Source organism: Melanotaenia boesemani, chromosome 7 (genome assembly GCF_017639745.1).
Source record: "Melanotaenia boesemani isolate fMelBoe1 chromosome 7, fMelBoe1.pri, whole genome shotgun sequence".
NCBI lineage: Eukaryota > Metazoa > Chordata > Actinopteri > Atheriniformes > Melanotaeniidae > Melanotaenia > Melanotaenia boesemani.
Genome location: NC_055688.1, coordinates 26,853,268 through 26,868,018, shown reverse-complemented (window position 1 = coordinate 26,868,018; position 14,751 = coordinate 26,853,268). Strand labels below are relative to the sequence as shown.

The 14,751-nt window shown below is 40.5% G+C and overlaps 1 protein-coding gene across 2 annotated transcripts in view; it reads right to left on the bottom strand.

Annotated features, from left to right (window-relative positions):
• The window catches only part of LOC121643190 (A disintegrin and metalloproteinase with thrombospondin motifs 2-like), a 151,894-nt gene extending 142,285 nt beyond the window's left edge, over positions 1 to 9,609 (bottom strand). The window contains exons 1-2 of one of the 2 annotated variants that reach the window (XM_041990465.1): positions 9,178 to 9,609; positions 7,366 to 7,790 (exon numbers count right to left, since the gene is read on the bottom strand). In XM_041990465.1, the coding sequence (XP_041846399.1) occupies positions 7,366 to 7,790; positions 9,178 to 9,265 (513 nt within the window). In that variant the 5' untranslated portion in view covers positions 9,266 to 9,609. The remainder of the gene's footprint in view (positions 1 to 7,365; positions 7,791 to 9,177) is intronic. The other variant, XM_041990466.1, reaches the window with a different exon arrangement.
• Between the last annotated feature and the right edge of the window lie 5,142 nt (positions 9,610 to 14,751).

The following is a 14,751-nucleotide window of genomic DNA, read 5'->3' as shown; positions in this document are numbered from 1 at the left end:
GAATCAATACACACCTGTCAAAGCTTTGGCATTTCTCTTTGCTGTTTATATCTAAGTGTTTTTATTGAAAGCTCCAGCCCAACTGCCAGCGTTCATGCTGGGTGTTAGTAACTACACGAAGCACACTGCCATTAAAATATATGGCAGAATGTATAAAGAGCAAAACCTGCAACGAGTCAGGGCAAATTGTTATCTACATACAGTCACACAATTAAAATAATATTCACAAAACTCTTTAGAGTTGAACTTTTTCTGCATAGAGAGCGGGCAATGCCCTTAACCCTCAACACCAGTTGTCTGACGGATGCTTAGGAGTAGAGCTGTTTCTAAAAACAGACAAAGACTCCTCACTAAAAGGAACACTGTCTCTTGCTGTCTTTTTAGTTTTTTTCTTATTTTTTTTGCCGGAGCTATGAATCTGTGGGTGTTGGGAAGAAAAGAAACTGTCTGCCACATTCTTTGTCTTTCTCCTTCTCTGTCATTTCCCTGACTCTTTTAATGCCATCATTAGGAGAGCCCTCCTGCTTACTGCTACCGCTGCTGGCCAAGAAACAGACAGAGCAAGAGAAGCGAGGGGTGGGGATATCATGAGAAATGCGTGCACTGGTTTTTGTCATGCAAGCAAGGTAAAGACAGTCTAGAGAAACCTTGCTTTTGCTGTCTCTGCATATGATGTGCAGATGCAGTGTATTTATGATGCCTAAGTGAAACATACATCACAGATGTGGGTTGTTATCCAGGTGTGCATCCACCTGGATTGCAGGGGTAAAACCCAAGATGACAGGTAACATGCTTCCCCTGTTAAAGACATGAAGATCACCTCTCATCCTGCTGGATTTTTGGCAAGATGAGATGACCCCCTCTGTTCCCACGGTAACCTCAAACTGCCACCCCATTATTCAGGGGCTGCTCATTACTTGCTGAAAGCCCATCTGAAAGACAATGCCTCAGACTAGAGATATATATCTGGAAGTGAGACACTACAATGAGAGGATGAGTGTCAGCTAATTGCACAACATGTGTGTCAACCTGCAGCAAGTGCACCAATTACTTTAATTATATCTATTAGACAAGGTTAGTCATTTGATTTTAGGGATTATTTCAACATTATTGCTTATGTAATATTTTTTTCTTCCAGCTCTGTCATTATATATATTTAACTGTTTTGCTTGAAAGTCAAAGATATTTTGTGGATTTTGTGGATACTTAGTGATTTTACTTGATCGTCTTAGGTCCATCCACACTTTCTGTATTTTTCTGATTAGTTGTTCAGTATTCTTCTCTTTCTTTGGGTCACATACTTAGAATTTAGTCTAAGAATCGGCCACAATATGAAGTATAACGCTAATCACTCTCTGTTCTTTTGGCTACTTCAAGAATAAGACGGCTTCACCTTGTCAAATCACGACTGCATGAGGGAGAATTGTAACAGTGAGCTCAGAGAAAATACGCTGTAATAAACAAGACTGGTGAAAAGTAAAAGTAATGACCTTCATCCATTCAAAACAAACTTCAGATAAGTTCTGCTGATTTTTCTCAAGAAAATGAAAGCATAAATGAAGGTGATGATGTGAGTGCACCGGGTACATTGTGTCAGTCTCCGCTTTAATATCTCACAAAGGCATCGTTAAAAGATAAATAACAATAATGCTGTAACCCTTGACCCCCCAATAACTATGTGTCCTTGTGTCCTCTGAAAAGAGGGTGTTCTGACAACTTAAAATTTCCCACGAGACGGCAAAAAGACACACATGCATGAACGCACTTGACCTCACACCCACATGTGCACAAAAATCAGGTCAACACAGTCAACAGTCTTCACATCCCTCTCTGAACAAATACTAAAGGAAATGTCTGCTATGGTTAGAGGCTTTCTCCCGCTCTATCTCTTCATTTCTCTCTCATTCATGCAGACAAACAGTTTGGGTGAAGCTCCTCCCACATTTACTTCCTTTTGCAAAGAAAGATCTAAAACCCTAATTCCCCCAAAAAGTAAAGATACTGTAAAATGTAAATAAAAACAGAATGCAATGGTTTGTAAATCTCATAAACAATTATTTTATTAACAGCAGAAGATAAAAAAACGTCAAATGTTTAAAGTGAAACAATTTATTCCATTTAAAATATTTGCTAATTTTGAAATTGGTGGCAGCAACACAACTCAGAAATAGTTGGGACAGTCTTGTTTTAACAACAGTCTTTAAACGTTTGGGAACTAAGAAGAGCAGGTTTTGGACTTTTTGTGTTTCATGGTGAAACATCTGGACTGCAGGCAATGTTCATCCAGAAGAAGTCATACTGTTTCAATAGATGCAATATTCAGTTTAGCATTTTTTACTGAAACACAAAAAGCCTTACCTGAAAAGAAATCACCTGGATGAGGGGCATTTTGCTTTAAAGCCTGTATATCAGTGGTTCTCAAACTTTTTGAACCACAACCCCCAAGATAACATATGTTGGTGTTTGCGACCCCCACCTCCACGTGACAACTGAGTGGTTAATTATTTGATATATGAAATGGGTCATCTTGCAGCCATCCTGTAAATGTAAGGCTGGAAAACGGTCATAATCCTCGTAAAGGAGGAAAAAGTGGTTTTTGGTTGTTCACTCCTGTGACAAGGCACCTATATGTCCAAAATCAGCTTCTCTCACAGTGATAATGTCAAATTTAGAGTTTTAAAATGGCATGTGTAATAACTTTGTTGTTAATGTGTTAAAAAATTAAGATGCTATTTTCAAAGATTTATCTCTTTATTACTGGTTTAATCTTGACAGCCCTGGTAAAAATCCCATAATTGTTTGATAAATGTAGATTATGTGGCAACCTCCTGAAATTGTCTCGTGACCCCTAGTTTGAGAACCACAGCTGTATATAGTTTTCAGGGTTGATACTGCCCTTGCAGATGGGCAAGAAACCAGTTCCATAAGCACTAATACACTCCCACACTATCAGAAAAGCAGGGTTTGGAATTGAGTGCTGACCCTAAGCTAGCTGCGCCCTCTCCTTTTTTTGGGGAGGAAGTGGGGTCCATGAATTCCAAAAAAGTCCAATTTAAATGAGCTTTAACCAAAGAAGATGATGACCCTTCTGAATCATATGTGTTCCTCTTTGAATGGTAGAACATTAACCTGCCGTTAAGCCAATGCAAAGATTTACATATCTGATTGCTGCCTTTTTTAATGCAGTGCCGCCTGGTGGCCCCAAAGATAAGAGGTATCCAGCAGTAATCTTGGGAAGTGTCCCTAAAACATAGATGTCCCAAGATTCTCAGAATATTCTAAGGAAATAATGTATTGTAGATGAATATTAAAAATCTTTTAATTTTAACATTCCATAATTTTTCTATTGAACCTCTGCTCATCTTTACTTCTGAAGAACTCTACCTCCGTAAGGTGATTGTTTCAAACACAATCATGTGACTGACCTGTTGCTAATTAACTTAATTAATTATAACATATTGTTCCAGTCATTTCTCTTTACTAGCACTTGTTTTTTTTCAGGTTTCTGCTGCCCAGTCCCAACTGTTTAAAAGTATGTTGCTGCCATTAAATTCAGTGTACTATTTTATGAAATGATAAACTGTCCCACTTTCAGCAGTTAAGTTTTCTATGTTGTGTTGCATTGTGAACAAAATATTGGTTTATGAGATTTGCACGATTATTTTCAAGTTTTTGTTTGCATTTTAGACAGTGTATTTGCAGCTTTGTGTTTATCGTGTGAACTTTTATAATTTCACTGAACAAATTCCTCCGAGTTGTAAATATTATAGAAATTAAACGCTGTTCAGCTATTAAACCTTGCAGATGTGTCTTCCCATCACCTTTACTGCTAAAACAGAAGCAAACGTTTCAACATAAAACGCATCTTCCTCGTGGCATTATCTATTCCAAACATTTATTTGCATCAGACTGCTAATATTAAACTAAAACATACAAAAGCAAATATTCTGCATCTTCAAACTCCTCCACTAAATAAAGGCTCTCCTGACAACTGCTGCATTCAACAGATTTTTTTCCTTCATGTAGCTGCAATTAGATCAAATCAACCCTAAAACTGGGCCATTTCAAATTCTTGCATAATTCTGACACAGCTAAGGTTTAAAAATGACAACAAAACATTTGAACGCAATATATTTTCGACTCATTATTTGCAGGTATGTTTTATATATTAAGCTAAATCAATAAAAGGGACATTTTCTTGCAGCCAATGCATGAGAGCAACTAAACTGAGTTCAGACATCAATCATTTTATTATTTACACTTCTGCTGTGAATGTTGTGGTTTTCTTTGGAGGAAGTAATACAATGTCAGAAAAATGCTATTTCAAAACCAAAAGGCCAAACAACCCTACAGTAATTCCTATACACTCGTAGATGTTCACAAAGAGAAAACAAAGCAGCACTCTGACATTCATATACAAAGTGGAAGCCCGCAAAGCTTACGAGTTTCTGTTTTGTTTGATTTATGCTGCACCTCATTTACACACAAAAACACAGAAACACAGTCTCAGCAGCAGCTTAATTTCATTTTGCCCCGCACTGAGGACTAAAATCAAACACACACACACACACACACACACACACACACACACACACACACACACACACACACACACACACACACACACACACACACACACACAATATTCAGTTTGATCACTATGCAGTGTGCTGCCTCTTTTTAGCCATGCTGAAAAATATCTGGATAACCACAGCAGCTTCCCTGTGTTTTGTCTCATTATCCCTTATCTTGACTGCAATTAATTCTACAATAATAATAATAATAATAATAATAATAATAAGTGACTGACCACACAGGGGAAACTCCATTTGCTTTTGAAGAAGATAGGATTGCGGGACAGGGTGGTCCTGCATGACTCTGCTGGGTTCAGTACTTGTGTTTAAGTAGACAGCATTCATCTGGTTATCAAATTGAATTTTTTCTTTTCTTTATTGGACAATTTTCAGTGATTTTTTTCAGAGATTTGTTTTAACACAATTGCTATTCTCAACTTATACTTATCTGGGAGAAATAATAAGAAGAATATGTCAAATCAGGTCTTACTGAATACTATATAACCCTGCAAGTCATCATGCTATCATTATGTTATCTTTTTTTGTTGTTGTTATTTTATGCATTTTTTTCTCTCAAGGGATGACACCTGACCTGAATTTAAATGCTAAACCTCCCTATTTTTATGTCATTTGGTGTGTCATGTTGTGCGTCAATACTTTAGAAAAACAACAACCCTACCAAACAAGGGGAAAAAAGTGCAGACTTGACACACAAAATGCACGCAAGCCGCATGCCATTGAAATATAAATCCTTGATATCATGTAATAAGTGTCCCTTTAAATGTTCTTAGCAGGAACAAATCTGCGGCTTTAACAACAGAAGTTAGCTGAAGTAAATTAGGTAACAAGCTATAAACTGCTTGTTTGTGCCTTCAGTGATTTGACACAAATTGCAGCTTCTTGCTAAGATGGTGTGGAGGGGATGCAGCACAGTGAGAATGTTTTTGTACCAACAAATTCAGTAATTTTGAAAATAATCACTTGATTTTTTTTCACAGTTTTCATAAAGCCTCATTTTTCACTTTGACTGCACTTAAAGGTGTCCTGTGCAGTCTTCTGTACAAGTTACTATATTGTAGTAGTACTATATTCTGTAGTTTTCTTTGCGTGACTTATTTGGACCTAATACACATTTCTAGGCATTTCTGTCCATGAAATCTGTCTTTTTACACGTGTTATTTTGGAAGTTTGAAGAAACACTATACAATAACATGTTTAGGTGGCAGATATGTCAAAGCTTAACATCGATATCTTCCTTCTTTATCCATATATATATTTCCCTGGCTGAAAGCAACTTGTATGTTCATGCAAACAAAGCTTTCAACCTCTGAAAAAACTCAGATTCAGCATCATCCTGTGGAGGACAGATCAGAATCTTATCACTGATGAGACATTTAGAGCCAAGACTGCTGGAATCCCATGGTCAGGGTTGCCACGTTTGACACAGCAGTGCCTCTGCTGCTTCATTGGAACTTTTTTTTCCTTTTTTTAACCACCAAACACAATAAAATGCTGCTCTGCAGTTTTGAAAGTGGTCAGAACCCACAGAGGAGCTGTTTGGGACTTCAGTGTAAATTGTAGATTTTGTTCCACATTTCATTAAAATCTTCTTAAATTAGGAGTTTATTCACCACCCATATGGACAAAGGAAATAGTGATCAAACCCATTTCTGCATCTACATAGGTTTGAAACTCATTTTAACACAAATGGATGTGTCCTTTCTAAATCGGTACCAGGAGTGAATCAACAAACCAATGATTGATACTGACTGACTTGTGATCTGTTACAACTATACCTCGACAGTAACCTCTCATAGAAATTGTCAATCGGCCCTGAGATGACAGTCCAGAGCAAGAAGCAACAGCAGTGAGTTGCCACTGGCTGGTATCAAGCTAAGTGGGCATGCCAGGCCTGTGCTGTCCTGGCTCCTTGCCTGCTCTCTCAGCTGCTCGCTCAGTCCCCAGTGTCCTCAATCCTAAACGGAACCAGTTGCTGCTGCTGAGCTCCAGTTGTGTGGGCTGATGTGGCTGACTAATGAACACTTTTCCTAATGAGGGGAACTCCTCCACCCAATCTCTTCATCCCCTGTACTTCCTCTTTTCCTGTATGGTTCCTTGTATTTACTTGCCTATTTTTCCTCTGCCCTGAGGCTTATCTCTCACATTTGTCTTCGCGCCCTGGTCTCCATCTCTCTGCATCCTCTCATCTCAGTTCCTGTGCACAGTCTTCACACTGTCTATATCTCACTTCACTCCCTTACTGACACTCATTCACCAACTGTTTGCCATCTCCTTCCTTTTTTCCTCCATCCATCATCAGTTCTAATAAAAGCATTCACAATTCAGCCTTTCTGAGCAACTGTTGTGCAACCAAAATAATTTATGGGGGCAGTTTAAATTTACATGCTGTTGTAGTGACAGCTATTTGTCTGCTAATCCTGTATCTGCATGTAAAACAAGACTGCTACATGCTATTCTTAAAGCTGAGAGGTTATCTTGGAGAATTCAAAGGATTTCATTAATAATCATTCCCCTCCCCCCTTTACAGGAATAAACTATAAGGGACAGAACAGAGGAATGAAAACATGACTCAGGTATTTCTCATGGCAGGCCTGGTGTTATAGCCAGTGTAGAGGACAACAGGGACTAAGGTTGACCCCCAGGACAAACTGTGAGCTCTGGGGCAAACCAGAGAGAGCATTTTTTGCTTGGAGCTGTCTGCTGCCTTGTGCACCCCCGTGCCATTCTATCCACAGACAGTAAACACAAGTAAAACAGGTTGTCCACTCACCAGGCCGTCACAGTTGCTGATAGCCACAGTCGCTCCTGGAGTGTCTGTGATGTCCCCCACATACAGACATTCATCGTGAAGTGGCTCAGAGTACCGGATGCTGTCACTGTCGTCATGCCATTCCATCTTGGCTCCGGGTGCCACCAGCCTGGCATTGTGGCGCAGACGCAGGTGGAACTCCCGGCCGAAGACGGTGACATTGTAGTAAAGCCGCTCCTGATGAGCTATGGGCTCTTGGTTCTCCTCAGCTCTTCTTGATCCTTCCCATTCATTGTTGCCTTCTCCTACCTCCCTCCTCCGGCGCCTACGGGACTGCCCTCCTGCCACACGGCCAGCTGAGACGGCGTGAGACAGAAAGCGGCCCTCTGCATCCACACTGATTGGCCTAACCAGTCCATACTCCCCCAGGACATGCTGCAGGGAGTCTAGGAAACAGTTGGGTTTGGTGGGGGAGTGAGACAAAAAGGACATGAGAGGGGGAAAGAATGTTATTGTATGAAAATGTACACATGTGGAAAGTGATGAGAAGGAAAAAGAGCAGAGGTTGGAGATGAAAAAAAAAAACATAGGATAAAAGGATACATCATGTGAGAATAATGTGGATGAAGAGGGGAATGGATAAAAGAGGGAGGAAAAACAAGGGAATAAAAATGTCAAGTCTGCCATGGAATTATTCTTATTCCAAGTTGTGTCAAAAGAGAAAATTAAAAATAAAATAATAGCAGGAACCTTTACACACACAAGCGCAAACATGCGCGCACATAGCCCCACCCATGAACCCGGAGGCGACCCTGGTGCACTGCTGTGTGCGTTTGGAAACGGCAGTCTCAGCAGAGCGCGCGGCGCACAGACACCCTCTGTGCCCTTCCAACATCAACGGGAAAGTCGTTACAACATCAAGGTGTTAATTGCAGTTTTCTCACGCTGTTCTACCGTCAATCTGCACGATCCATGAAATAAATAAATAAATAAACTCAAACAAAATTTATCCCTTAACTGAAATTGAGATATCTACTAATTTTTCACACTGGGTTGCATTTTGAAACCATCTTTCTGATTGAGACAAAAAGACAACAAGAGCTTGTGACGTTTTTTCTCATCAAAATATGTGTTGTTCACATGTGACAGTGACAATACAGGTGCCTTTTGGAGACTGTATGACAGACGCTTCCACCGCCCACACACCTCCTAATACACTGAGCCAAGGCCATTTTCTGGTGTCACTGTCATAGTCAGATTATCCTGTCACCTGTACATAGTCCCCGCGTGCGCTTGGCACCTTCTTCGCTCGAGTGTCCACTTATCATGTCTAATTTGTAAAGTTTGCTGACTGATAAAATCAAGCTCAGTCTCTTAATATGTCTTGAAGCTCCGTGTCGGAGGAGCGATTTGATAATAGCTGTGATCAATAAGCTGACATCCGACTCCAGCGTCCTGTGACAGATCGATAGATGCGACAGCGGCCGAATCAGATAACGTTAGGCTACTTCCCTGCAAAGAAAAAAATCCGACAGTGTATCTGATGCCCCTGTACGCCCCAGATAATAACATCACAACCCTGTGCTTGCACTGCTGGGGGACCTCAGAGCGCACTACAACAGCAGGACACACAGAAGTTGCAAATTGTGTTATTTGCGAAACAAACTGAAAAAGCGTGGTATCAAACGCTCAGAAGTGACCGGACAGTGGGCTGCTGCTAAATGAAATGCAGACTTCCAGAGAGTGTTTGAGGAGCCCCGTGCAGTCTTGCTGATAAGAGATCATCAGATACGGAGTATAAACACTGACCACGTTTAACTGTACTGTACTCACCAACGCTACTGGTGATGTAAAGGCCGCTGGTGTGCAGCAGAAAGGCCGGCAGAACAATTAGGACAGTAAATCCCAGCGAGAGACCCATGGCAGCTCCGAACTGCGCACGTGAGAGAGTGGGACTCCGGGCTCCAGTGTGGTGAAGTTCCCCGCCTGGCGCGACCAGCCACGCCACGACAGCAACAGCACAGCAGCCCGCAACTAGACTGCCAAGTGCACCGGGAGAGACGGAGCTCTCCTCCCCTCTCTCTCTCCTCCTCTACGTCGAGGTCTCTCACTCTCTTCCTCTCTCACTCAACTCTTCCTTTCTTTCCGCTACGCGTCTCTCTCCTCTCAACTCCTCACTCGCATTGGGCGTGCTCCCCCACTCTTTTCCCCGGGTGCTCTGACACCACATATACACAGATGCGCACTAACACACACACACACCGAGTACCGGGCTCCCACCCACTCCCCGCGCGGCTCCGCTGTGTGAGATGGAAGGATGTTTCAGGGAGCCCTGGCCGGCTGACAGACAGGCCCGCTGACAGCTCGCACGGACAGGCGAGCTGCTTCATCACACCTTCAGTGTGAGCCTCACCCTAAAGTCATTTTTTACAACTTGGCCGCGCTTTCTAGGATCATAACTACTGTTCAACTCTCCGCTCCACCGCTCCCTGATATGCTGCAAGGCTTTCATAAACTTTGAATATTCCGACAACCGTCCTGGGTTTGCGTGAGCAACGGCGCCTCATGTGGTTCACTGCTGGAAACGCACTCATTTTTGCAGGACCCAAGGGTTCAATTTACAGGCAGGAAAAAAAATCCTGCTACCCCTAACCCCTCATTTAGCACATCATCTACCCCTATTGACCACTAATCTTAAAATGTTATGAACACTGACATGCACTAAAATGCAAACAAGTCGTTGGCTTGAGAAATTTTATTTCTAGAAAATGTTTGTGAGCTTTTATTTTTTCATCTATTGGTAATTTACTCAAAAGTTATGGTGGTTTGAATAATAATTTCACAATTAATCATAATTAATTATTGGTTTCTACGTGTCAGCTTTAAAGAGATCAGATTGTATTTACTGTCTGTGGTTCCTTTTGATTTTCAATATTGTATTGAGGCTACATGTCAGGCATGTCAGATCTTCACCACATAATTATTACTGAAAACAGAATTAACTTCAGTGACACTAGTGTGATATTAATGGAAATTCCTACCACAGCATCTAATGATAATAGTCATTTCTGTTAAATTTATTAAATACGTTTTATATTGTTTTGTTTTGCCTCTTTTTTTGTACTGTACAAAATGTAGTAATAATAAAAATGGCACTTAATGTTACATTTAATTGAGTCAAAAGCAGTAAATTTATGAAGAATTTTTCCACTCAACCCAGCGTTACAAATCTAAAATGATGTTTTGAAGGGCCGCAAAAAAAGAAATATGACTAAAACATGTTTCTACTGACTGGCCCTACTACCAACAGAGGCTGGCAGTAGGGCACTACTAATAGTAAATGGACTTGTACTTATGTTGTGCTTCTCCAGTCAGCTTGACCACTCAAAGCTTTACACGACATGTCACAGTTACACACTCATACCCCGATAGGCACATCAGGAGATAACGTGTGGTTGAGTGTCTTATCCAACACTTTGAATTGTAGTCAGGCAAAGCCTGGATTTGATCCACCAATCTTCTGGTCGGAAGACAACTCCTCCTGAGCTACAGCTGCTAATTCCATGAATCAAGTTAATTCGATTCACAACAGCCTGATTCAATTTGATTCAGATTAAATCTGAATGAATTCAATATTGATTCATTTTCAGATATTTCTATATTAACACCAGTTGTTCTTGAATATTAAAGACACTGAGCCTGTTTAATCAGAATATAAGTCATGTCATCAGGGAGTAATCAGATAATAAGTAATCACTGAGACAGCTGTAGTTAGGGTCTTAAATGACATACGCTTGAGCACAGAGAGTGGAAACATTTCAGTCCTGGTACTGCTGGATCTCATTTGACACGGTCGACCATAACATCTTTCTAAACCAGCTGAAAAACTGAGGAAGGACTTTCTGGCACTACAGTTTATTGATTTGAGTCCAATTTAAAAGATAGGGACTACTTTGTGTCTATAGGTAACTATAAAACTGAGTTAACAAAAATAACCTGTGGAGTTCCCCAAGGCGCCGTCTTGGGTCAGTGCTGTTCAACATGCTGCCACTCGCTCAAATTATGAAAAACAACAAAAAATGTTACCATGTTCATGCTGATGACACAAAAATCTACATAACCATCTCATCAGCTGTACTTACAGGTCTCTAAAAAGTCCATCAGAGATTCTGGACTGCAGTTAGTCCAGAATGCTGCTGCGGAGTCTTCACTAAGACCAAGAAAGGGGATCATATCACTCCAGTCTTCAGATCTTTACACTGGCTTCCTGTTTGTGTGATGATTTACTTCAGAATCCTGCGGTTAATTAACAAAGCACTGAATGGTTTAGGGCAAAAATTCATTCAGGATCTTGTGGTTTTTGATGCACCCACCAGATCTCTCAGGTCATCTGGGTCAAATCTACTTTCTTTTTCCCAGAGTCGAAACTAACCATGTCGAGACAGCATTCAGCTTTTATGCTCCTCACATGTAGAACAAACTCCCAGAAAACTGCAGATCTGAAACTCCGCAGTTTTAAATTAAGGTTAAAACATAAATAAAAATCCTTTTATTTCTTTTTTTTAAGGTTACACCCCACTGTAATGCTTTTATGTTCTATATAAAACATTTTGAATTGTCTTGTAAATGAAATGTGATATACAAATAAACTTGCCCTGCAAGTTTTATGAATCAATATTGGATTAATTAAATTTGAATTGATTCAGATCCATTAATCTACTTTTTTTAAACCCAGATCTAGCTGGTGTAGGCTCTGTCACTAGTAGTTATGAACAAGTAGAAAAAGTAGTAGTCCTACCCAGGAACAATTCTGAGGAAGGAACTGCAGTGAAAATCAACAGGAGTAAAGAGAGAGAAGTTAATACAGTGCAGACAGGGAATTACTAGATCTCTGAAATTTTTCACTTGTAAAAAATTTTACCTCTTTTCTCTGCAAAGTCCCACAGTGTGATGCAGCTACCACCATATCTGACTGTTTGGAAGGTAATAAAGGGGTGCTGAGTCACCTGGTTTTAACCATACATGCATTTTGGAATTATAGTGAAAACACTCTTATTTAATCTTTTGCTTCTTATGTTCACTCATGTGGATTTTTGGCAAAATCCCAGCAGATTGCCATCTGCTTGTTAGTGAGGAATTGCTACTGTTTGTCCAATACATCATAAAGGCCTGATTGGTGGAGGGCTGCACCAGTGGTTTTCCTTCTTCGGGGGTTCTCCTATCACCAAAAAGTATCTGTCTACCTCATTCATAATGACCATTGGCTTGTTGGTTACCTGTCTTATCGGGACCCCTCACCCTTGAATTATAAAGTGTGGCCTCAAGATTTTCAGTGCAGCCAAATCTTTGCATCAGCGCTTTGACAGACTCCAGTGTGGCAGGTCCATGGACAGTTCTCTTAACTTTATGACTTGGTTTCACTCTAATTTACACACTCTGGTGGAGATATTGACAGAGGTATTTATGACTGACACAGATGGCATGTTGCTTCTGTTGTGGAGTTGCTGTCAGGGTTGCAGCCTGGATGAAGTCAGGAGCCAGAAGCAGGCTTATGAGGCAGGAGGCAGATCAGTGCAGGAATGAAAACACATCAGGTATATGACGTGAGGACTACAATGACCTGGACAATAATATAATTAAATCAAGGGGTATATATACACAGAGGAGAACCAACAAGAAACAGGTGAGGTGAGTTAGCTAAATGAAAACCAGGTTTACTAATGAACAGGAAGTAAAATGAAGTAAAACAGAATACACAAGGGAAAGAACTACAAAATAAGACAAGAAAACAGAACTAAACATGACAAGACTATGAAGTCAGTCTGCAGTCTGGCTTCCCTTCATTGACTATCCGTTCAATTTATAGTCGATTTTAAAATTCTTTTATTTGTTTTTAAGCGCCTCCACAGTTTTGCCCGTATCTTTCAGACCTCATTCAACCCTACACACCATCATGTTCCCTCAGGTCAGCAGACTGGTTACTTTTAACCGTCCCCTCAACCAAGAGAATACTTAGAGGTGACCGAGCATTTTCTGTAGCTGGACCGAAACTGTGACCGAGAACCAGTTGCCTCCACGTATAAAGAAGGCCTCTTCCTTTCCTGTTTTGAATCATTGCTTAAAACCCCATTGTTTCTTTGGCTTTTAACACTAGTTGAGATGTTGGTTTTTGTGATTGTCTTTTTATACTTATTTTAACTGTTTTTATTGCTGTTTTTCTGTCTTTTTTTTCTTTTATTTTTCACTGTTTTTATTGCTTTTATTTTGGTGTAAAGCACTTTGGTCCACTATGTTGTTTATAAAGTGCTATATAACGAAAGTGGTGTTGGAGCTGAATTTGCAGCAATATTGCATTATCATGACCAAATTAATTAGTTATTTTCTTTCTCTTCAACATAAGTATTGTATTTAATTGTAGGTGTCAATAAAGTGCTCCGAGCTGGTGATGAATGTTTTTAGAAGACATCTGTGCATTGCAACTGAAGTATGGGTGTTCTTTCCCAACTTTAACCACAGTTTTAATATCTAACCTTTACTAAACAGTTTGTAATGTGCAAAAACAGTAACAGTAACCGAATCCTACAATGAAATTTAAGTTACCATAGTTACCTTTTATTCTCCAACCTGTTCTTCATCTAAAGTCAGACTATGTGGCTTCTTAAATATGATTCAACATTCCTTTCATGACTATTTTACAACACGCAAGATTAGCATAACCAGGAGGGGAAATGAAAATTCAAAAAGAGGAGTATTAAAAACAAGAAAAAGTTATATGTATATTGCCTAAATAGATTGCTATTTATTAGACCAACATGAAGAGATAGGTAAAAGTGACCAGTGGAGTAAAGGTCAAAATAGAGAAAAGCATGGAGCAAGAGAAGAAGAATGTGTGTAGAGGTGGACATATCTGGGCCAGCATGGACACAGTATTACCTGGAGGTCTGTGCTTCACAAACACATACACTCACCCTCCAGTGAGTGTGTGTTGCACAGTGAGAGGTCAGCTTTCACTGAGCATCAGGGTTACATCTGTGCTCTCAGTACAGAGATCTCCACATGCTTGTTCAGGAATGCACATCATGAAAAGATGGCACTACAGATGCACACACAAACACCCCCAGAAAGAAGCCACTCCCTGTTCTTTTCAGTTTCCACTGTCGTGACACAGAAATGTCAAAGTGTTCCCAAGTCTAAGTGCCCTGCATGTTCGTCTGAAACCAGACCCCCTTCATAAACACTGCCACCATTGCCCCTCTGCACCCCCATTTCTATCCCCTCCACCCACCTTCTCCCCCCTCCCCTGGCTCCTAGTCGCTTTGCTGTTGCTATGGAGATACCAAGCCCTGCACCTTTAAAAGTGCACTTGGAAGGCGGAGAGACAGACAATAAAATACTCCTTCCCAGACA